At 36.1% G+C, this 7776-nt stretch overlaps 1 protein-coding gene and 1 long non-coding RNA gene across 3 annotated transcripts in view; one reads left to right on the top strand and one right to left on the bottom strand.

Moving 5' to 3' along the window:
- Nucleotides 1-1363: 1363 nt before the first annotated feature.
- Nucleotides 1364-7776, top strand: part of LOC111393607 — a 7524-nt gene continuing 1111 nt past the window's right edge. Inside the window, exons 1-4 of one of the 2 annotated variants that reach the window (XM_023019220.1) lie at nucleotides 1364-1522; nucleotides 2014-2217; nucleotides 2337-2570; nucleotides 3414-5144. In XM_023019220.1, the coding sequence (XP_022874988.1) occupies nucleotides 1483-1522; nucleotides 2014-2217; nucleotides 2337-2570; nucleotides 3414-5144 (2209 nt within the window). In that variant the 5' untranslated portion in view covers nucleotides 1364-1482. The remainder of the gene's footprint in view (nucleotides 1523-2013; nucleotides 2218-2336; nucleotides 2571-3413; nucleotides 5145-7776) is intronic. The other variant, XM_023019221.1, reaches the window with a different exon arrangement.
- Nucleotides 5256-7776, bottom strand: part of LOC111393608 — a 2940-nt gene continuing 419 nt past the window's right edge. Inside the window, exon 2 of the long non-coding RNA XR_002702453.1 lies at nucleotides 5256-7392. This is a non-coding gene — a long non-coding RNA (uncharacterized LOC111393608). The remainder of the gene's footprint in view (nucleotides 7393-7776) is intronic.

The following is a 7776-nucleotide window of genomic DNA, read 5'->3' as shown; positions in this document are numbered from 1 at the left end:
ATTTTTTTTTTTTTTTTTTTTTTTTGAATGAGAAGAGGTGGTATCAATCCTCAAAATCTTGATATATATTATACAATTAGGGAAATTTTATTTGTACTCGGGCACGTGTAATCGGGTGTGTAAACGATTGGGGTATAAGTAGCTCGGTCCTTACAATTATTACGAATGATTATTTTTGCTTTATAGGTATTGACAGTTGAGTAGTGAAGATCCTATAAACTTTAAGGACTAGACATGTAATTTCATCAAAATGAAAAAATAAAGATAAATAAAAATGTTGAACCAATTTAAAATAAGTATTATTCCATATGTATCGAATAGGAAATACAGAGTGGTGTCCCCCTCTCACAATGCATGCGGATCCCGCGTAAATTTGAAAATGCCAACATGTGGTCCTCACCCTTGTTGTGAATAGTATGTAAAAGATTCGATAAAAAATTTAGTACGTGTAGTATTGTTCTTAAAAAGATATCTGGTAGGTATTAAAATTAGATATTTTGGTAGATTGTGATAGAAATTTTTAAAATATGTAGCTAAAATGTTATGAGACTCATGAAATATGTGATTAATATTGATTGTTGAATAAAACCACTTGTACAATGTACTTGCACAACTTGATTGACAACAAACATGGTTGTAAAATCCTGGCCATTGATTTTAAAAACAATTTTCCAAATAGATGAATGTGATGTTTGTCAACTCATGCATTGTAAACCAAGTTATAAAATATATTGTACAAGTAGTATGATTGTTGATTGTTTGACTTTAATTTAAATTAAAATCAAATTTTAATCATAACCAAACATGGGCTAAGATAATATGTCTGCAGAAAGGTACAAGCAGTCCAACATTGTCCTAAGTAGCATTATCCTGCGCGTTACCGTAGACAATAATACTCAGCCATGCATAGTTAGGAATGGCAATCACACTTGTCGGCTCAGGCTGCTCGTAACTCCCCTCGACTCGAGAGAATCGAGTCAAGGTTCGAAATCGAGCCCCATTTTGGGGTGTCAAGCAAAGCCTGAGCCAGCTTAGACTCACGAGCCCATATTTAAAAAATAATAATAATAATTTAAGGGCAACAACTTAAGAAAACGCAGTAGGGGATGCCTTTATCATATATAATACGAAAAAAGAAAAAAAGTTTTTTTTTTTTTTTTGGTTGAGCTTTTGATCGGCTCGATTCAGGCCCAAAATAAGCTCAATCATTTTACTCAAGTCGAGCCCAAACCTCAAATTTTTGCTCTCAAACCGACTCGACTTGACTTGTTGGCAACCCTATCAGCATAGTTAAAGTCGGGATGCTTGATAACATGCGCACATGGTGCACAGTGTTTATCCGCTATCACCTCCATAGTCACTCCGTCTTTGCACATTTCTTACTTTCTCTTTCAAATGTTCTAAAAGTCTTCGCGTTCCCCCTCTCTCTCTCTCTCTCAGCTTCCATTATTGGTCCTCTCTCTAACAGTGTAACAGTACGATATGGATAGTCAAGATCACAAGAATTCCACTGGTTCTACAGGTTCCCTTCTCTTTGTTTTTTTTCAAGAAACTAAGTTTTGGAATTATTATCTGCTGAACTTCTGCGATTTTTCAGTCTTTTCTTCGAAGATATTTAGTGGGTTTTGCTTTTCTTGCTAGGATTTTTCTTGGTCTGTTCATCTGCCCCTCTCTCCCTCTCTCTCTCTCTCACACGCAGAGTCGCAAGGAAACACATTGACTGATCCCTTAATAAATGTATATACTTATGAAATGATAAAATCCTTCTGTTTAGTCCATTGATTGTGTAAAGTGATTGCAGTAAAATCATTTTATATTCTATGCTCTCACAGAACTCACGCACAAACAAACAGGGAAATGAATTATTTGTGACTACTTTATTTCTTGTATATGGTGGTGTTAAAGAACTTTTGACTTTTCAATTTATAATTTTTATTTTATGGGTCTGTTCGAATTCCCAAATTGTTGTTTCCAATTAATGGGTTTCCATTTTTTTTCCTTTGGTTCTTGAAGGGCATGAGATTCATGGGGTTCACCTATGTCACAGATGTGGTTGGCCATTTCCAAATCCACACCCAAGTGCTAGACACAGAAGATCCCACAAGAAGTTTTGTGGAAAAATTGAAGGCTATAAACTAATCGAATCAGAAGCTGAAAATGCCTCTATGGCAGTTTCAGACGATGAGCATTCCTCCGATGAAGATCATCGAACACCCAGTGAGAATTCTCGATTTTGTATTTATATTCTGCATTTGTTAGATTGTGGGCATTTGTTTGATTCTTTTTCTTAAATTAAAATTTTGGGATTTCTGTTGATGAGCTATTTGTTTGTAAAGGTCCCAAGGCTGAGAAGAAAAATATCAAGGAGTTTGATAGTAGTGGTGGAGGAGGTGAAAAATCAAACAGATCAGAATATGAAGTGTTTGCAGATGCAGTCACCGACTTTTCAGATAGTGGAGTTAGTCACAGATTGGATGAGCATTTGGAGAGTGTTTCCGATAAGAGTGTGAAAAAAGTTATGGTGGATGATCTTAATAGGAACCAATTACTGAAGTCTGACGAAACTGCGAGTAAGCATTTGATTATTTGGTCGTAGCATCCACTTTTAAATTAACTACCGATAACTAGCATTATAATTTTAATTTCTAGCCTATTGGTATTTTTATTTTTTTTGCATGATGGGAAATTTACTAGAGGATTATAGAAAGGAAATTAGACATCATGCATATCAATCATATAAACTAGATGCTTAAATTAAATGAATCTGCATGTGGAAATCTCTCTCATTTGGCATCCAAGTTTACTTGCACTCCTCTACATCTTGAAGGAACTTGAGTCCCTCTCGGGACGTGTCTTAGTCTAGAGCAATATCCTATGGCACATTTAAAGGCTATGTTATTCCATTACCTGAAGGCAATGGATTTCAGGAAACAAGGAGACTCAATTGAAGCAATAAATTTTAGTTTTACATACATTTGAACGAACATTTATGTGCATTCTTGTTTTTCTCTGAACTATGACTATTCGCTGTTCCTCATTGCTTTCAATTCAACTGATTGAGATTATAAATTGCAAAACATTGATGGCATGATTGAATATTTTTGGGCACCGGGCCTTCGATCACTTCATCTAGGAAGTGGATGAGGACATTGTGTAATATGAATGATGCATATAAATGCACTTGAAATTTAAACAGATTTGTAACACTCTATAGTTGCGGCTCAACTTTTCATGTTAGTTTAAACCTTGAAATACATGTTGATAGATTTGCTGATTGTGAAAGAAAATGTGTTATATGGCATAATTGAGATATAATTTTGTGTTTTGCTCTTTCCTCTTTTGTCAATTTTCCTGAAGACTTCTTCATCTTGTCAAACTGGATATCCAACTTACTGCTGTCTTAAACATACTAGTGTTCTTCATGAGTGCAGAGACAACTAAACAACTGAATGACCCCACAAGCAGCAGCCAAACATGCAAGCTGGAATATGAGGTGGAGCAGTTGGAGAGTATTATTACACCAAGTGATACTACATCAGAAACAGTTTCTGTTGGATTCGCTAATGCTCTACAGTCTGATACTATCAAATCTGAGAGCCAGACTAATATAATCACTGATAATATAAATAAAGATGGTGATAAAAAAATGCAGCAAGAGAGAGTGAGTGCTAGAGAGTTTGTAGATGCCAGAGGGGAAAAAGGTGAGTCATATCTGAAAAGCTCAGATTCTGTGGCCTTAGACTCTGAAGAAGGAAAAACTTCAGATCTTAATGTAATAGTAGTGGATAGAGAGGAAAAACTTTGTGATAAGTTGGATACTGAAGTGGTCAAGCATGAAGTTTATACTCAAAATGAAAGAACTGAAAACATGGATTCTTTTGTTGAGGTAAAAAGGGATGCTGATTCTGCCACTGATATAAATGTTGAAAGTGACCACAAGTTGATTGAGATATGTAAGTCAGAGAATGGGCAGGAACAGCTGCATTTTGAAAATTTACCAGGAGGAAATATTCATGAAGTCATAATTGAAGATTTCAAAGATCATAAATATATTCAGTCTAAGCTTCCTTTGGACCTGAGCTCTGCTGAAATAACAAGACCCGTAGAAGCTGTTGATGAAGGTAGTATTGTGGAGGAGTGTTTGAGATCCCATTCAGTTAATCCTGTTGGAAGCATGCCTAGCTCTTCTGTAGTTTTGAGTGATTCCAATGTTGTGGACGATAATCTTAAAGTGGAAGCTGATACATCCACATTAACTGCAACAAGCGTGAGTGTTGAAACTTCTGGTTTTGAAGTCCAAAAAGTTACCTCTGGGGCAGAGATTCAATCAAACTGCAGTACTCAAGGATTGCAGTCTCATTCGGTTGACTCGGCAAAGAATGCTCTTTCTGAGTATTCTCCAGTTAATGACTCTAGTATCTTATCTATTGTTTCTTCTACTAGTAAGGAAGTCAAGCAAAAAACTGATGTGCATGGAGACGAGAATGCTAAAAATTGTGACATAGGTAAGAGTGACAAGGGTCTCACCGTTGGAAATGAAAGGAGCAATGGGGACTCTGAGGAAATGTTATGTGTCGAATCAAAATCAACATCCGTTCATGCAGACAAGTCATCTGCACCTAAAGATGATGGTGTTATAGAATCAGAACCTGTTGATGCAGCTGGAATGGAAGGTGAACTGAATCATGATAGAAATATTGTAAAAATAAGCGAACATAAAGATAAACATGCTTCAATAGAGCAAGAATCCATGCCTTCCAGTCAGGAATGCTTGAATGAAACTTCTGCTACTGATAACGGATGTACAAGTGACAAAGTTAGCACATTAAAGTCAGTTGGAATAGATTCAGGTGTGGAACTGATTCACGACGGCAATATTGTAGCATTAGACAACAATTCACCCGTCTCAATTACTGAAGAACCAGAAGCTCCACCTTCAGATTCTGAAGTTCTAAACAAAAGTTCTGGTACTGTTGATGGTATACATATTACTAGTGGAGAAAAAGGCTCTGGTGTTAATTACGAGCCTTTGGAAGATGAACCCGATGACAAGCTCACAAAACGGAAAGATGGTAATTCTTCTGTGTTCATATCAGGTGCTTCAAGTAGTCCAACTGAGAGTCTTGAAGGGAACTGGGGATCAGGTAAACTCTTCTGTTACTGGATATAAATGTGATAGAACAACCAAATGGATCGATAAAATAAGAAAAACAGTAAACAAAGCCAAAATTTTTCGTAAGTAATTAAAGAAAGAATTAAACCAAGAGACGGCTAAGAAGCAAAGAACACAATAAGAATTGTTCATGGTTCAGAAATTGCCCTACATCCATGGTAGGATCAGATTTATTCTTTTATTCTGAACTTGAGGCTGAAATACAGAATTTTCTCTGAGAGTAAATACACCCGGGTCTCGCTCTTCTATTCATAAACAAATCTGAGTTAGTCTGTCTTAACTAACTTCACGTCTCCACTTAACTGTAAATTTTTCCAAATATTCTGTGTTATAATTATGATCCAATTCATAACAAATCTCCACCTTTGAATCACAAATCCCAAATGATGGTCCGTTAGTCACTTCCCCATCAATGGGGCTGTTCAATGTTATGACATTTACCAAATTCGAGCTGTGCCTGACTCTGCCATTTACTTTTTGATCTTCCAATTCAGTTACCAGTCCCTTGACCCAATGGAAAATGCTATGTGTACACCTCATGGTGTATACAATGCATTACACCCCTCTCACATGGAGGGGGGCTCATGAATATTTTATTGTGTGTAGGCCCCTCTATGTGAGGGGGGTGTAATGCTGTGTGTATACCATTGTGTACACACAGCATTTTCCTGACCCAATGGCTTCTTTTATTGCTTTTGTAAGATTAACTTTTCAGCTTACAACATTCCCAGCTGAGCAATATTGTATCCAGCCAATAATCTTCTTTTGTCTAAATCTCCTAAATTCCCTGCAAAATTGGAATATGCATAATATAATATATCTATTAATGTCCTGTGCTTGACCATACACTAAACTAGCTTTTCGTGTTTGTTCAAATACTGAAGTCTCCATTTAACTGCCTGCCAATGGCTTTTTCCTGTCTACTCACATAATTTGCTGAATGTGCTATGCCTGGTCCCGTGCAAACCGTGCATCAAAAATTTATGGTACTAGAGTAACATGATATCGTATATACCTCTGTTTCTTCAGTGCTGGGTGATTGAGTTGCTTTAAAAATGTGTTGCCAAAGGGGTTCTAACTCTCTTAGCTTCAGCCGTTGAACTGATCTAAAATTTTCTTCACATATCCTTTTTATGACCAATATAGAAAATCTGCTATCCTTTTTCTGTAAATCTCCAACACAAGGATCTTTGCGGTGTCCCTGAAGTCCTTCATTTCAAACTTGGAGCTCATCATTACTTCAGATCCTTTATCCTCGCATGTTTATCTTACATGCTATAAGCGTATGATTAACATATAGAAACAGATGGATGAAACAAGCATCAGCTTTTAAAGCAAACACAATTATCAAAATTGCTCCTCTGATAGCCATTCTTCAACATGAATATGCAAAACGTTATTGCTATTGTCCATCCTTATATGCTATAAGCATGTCATCATCATATAGAAGTAAATGGTTGAATTAAGCATCAGTGAGCCTTTCCAAATAAGCACAACTATCTGAATTACTCCTTCTGTAGGCATTCTACGACATAAATGTCTCGAACCATTCATCCAGTTGTCTAGGCAAGTGTAAAGAACACCCAGAATCTAATATCCAGTCCTTACAATTGTTTTGAATAGAGACGGATAAACCATCATCACTTTCATATCAGTCTGATGCCACTGCTCTGCATCTCCAGAATCACTCCTCTCTCTCTTTTTCCTCTCAAGAGTCGATACAATCTTTTTAAGGTAGCCCTCTTCTTTTTGACAATCGTAATGTGTTTTCCTGGTAGCTCCAAGTTTAAGCAAGATATCTACAGCAATAGTTTCATCTAAAACTACCCTGGGAACTTCGTCTCCAAGTGACAAGGTGGACCATGCTATGCAAGTTACTTATTAGATCTTTCTTTTCCTTCTCTGACATACTTCTAGACAGTTTATCAAGAACCAGATGATATTAAGCCATATTATTTTCATAAAAATACATTTTTGAATAGTGTGTTGATGGGAAATACGTTGTTAAAAACTAAGGAAAACTTTTGGATTTACATGTAATATTATTTTATTGAAAAATGTATTGTTAAAATGATGTTAAATCACTATTTAAGAACGTATATTTTTTAAAGAATATGGCTCAAAGAGGGCCTAAATAGCCCTCATCTTGAGAAGGCATAAACTGAAATTGTTGATGGCAGAAATTCCTGAGACTCTTCGTTGACATCGTATTCCTTTTTCTGATACCAATTTGTAAATAAAACAGCATCACAAAACTAGAAACTTTTGTCTGAGAAATGAAAAGAGAAAATCGATACTGATGCACAATTAACAAGCACAGAACCCACTGAGAATTTACATGGTTAGGGAATTCACTTGCATTCATGGCACGACCAGATCCATTTCTTTTATTCTTAATTGCAAAGGCTGAATTACAGTGTTTTCTCCTGGATTAAATATGTACAGGTCTCACTCCTATACTAAACACAGATTCCAAGTTACAGATTAATTTAAGAAATTTGAATGTCTTAACTAAACTGTAAGATTCCAAGATATAGTTATTTATAGTTTCGTCCAGATCACAACATATAGAATTATGCTGCACGTACAGGATTTTGTACCCC

Source organism: Olea europaea, chromosome 4 (assembly GCF_002742605.1).
Source record: "Olea europaea var. sylvestris chromosome 4, O_europaea_v1, whole genome shotgun sequence".
Classification (NCBI taxonomy): Eukaryota; Viridiplantae; Streptophyta; class Magnoliopsida; order Lamiales; family Oleaceae; genus Olea; species Olea europaea.
Note: the sequence above shows the minus strand (reverse complement) of the source record. Positions and strands in the feature narration are given on the sequence as shown.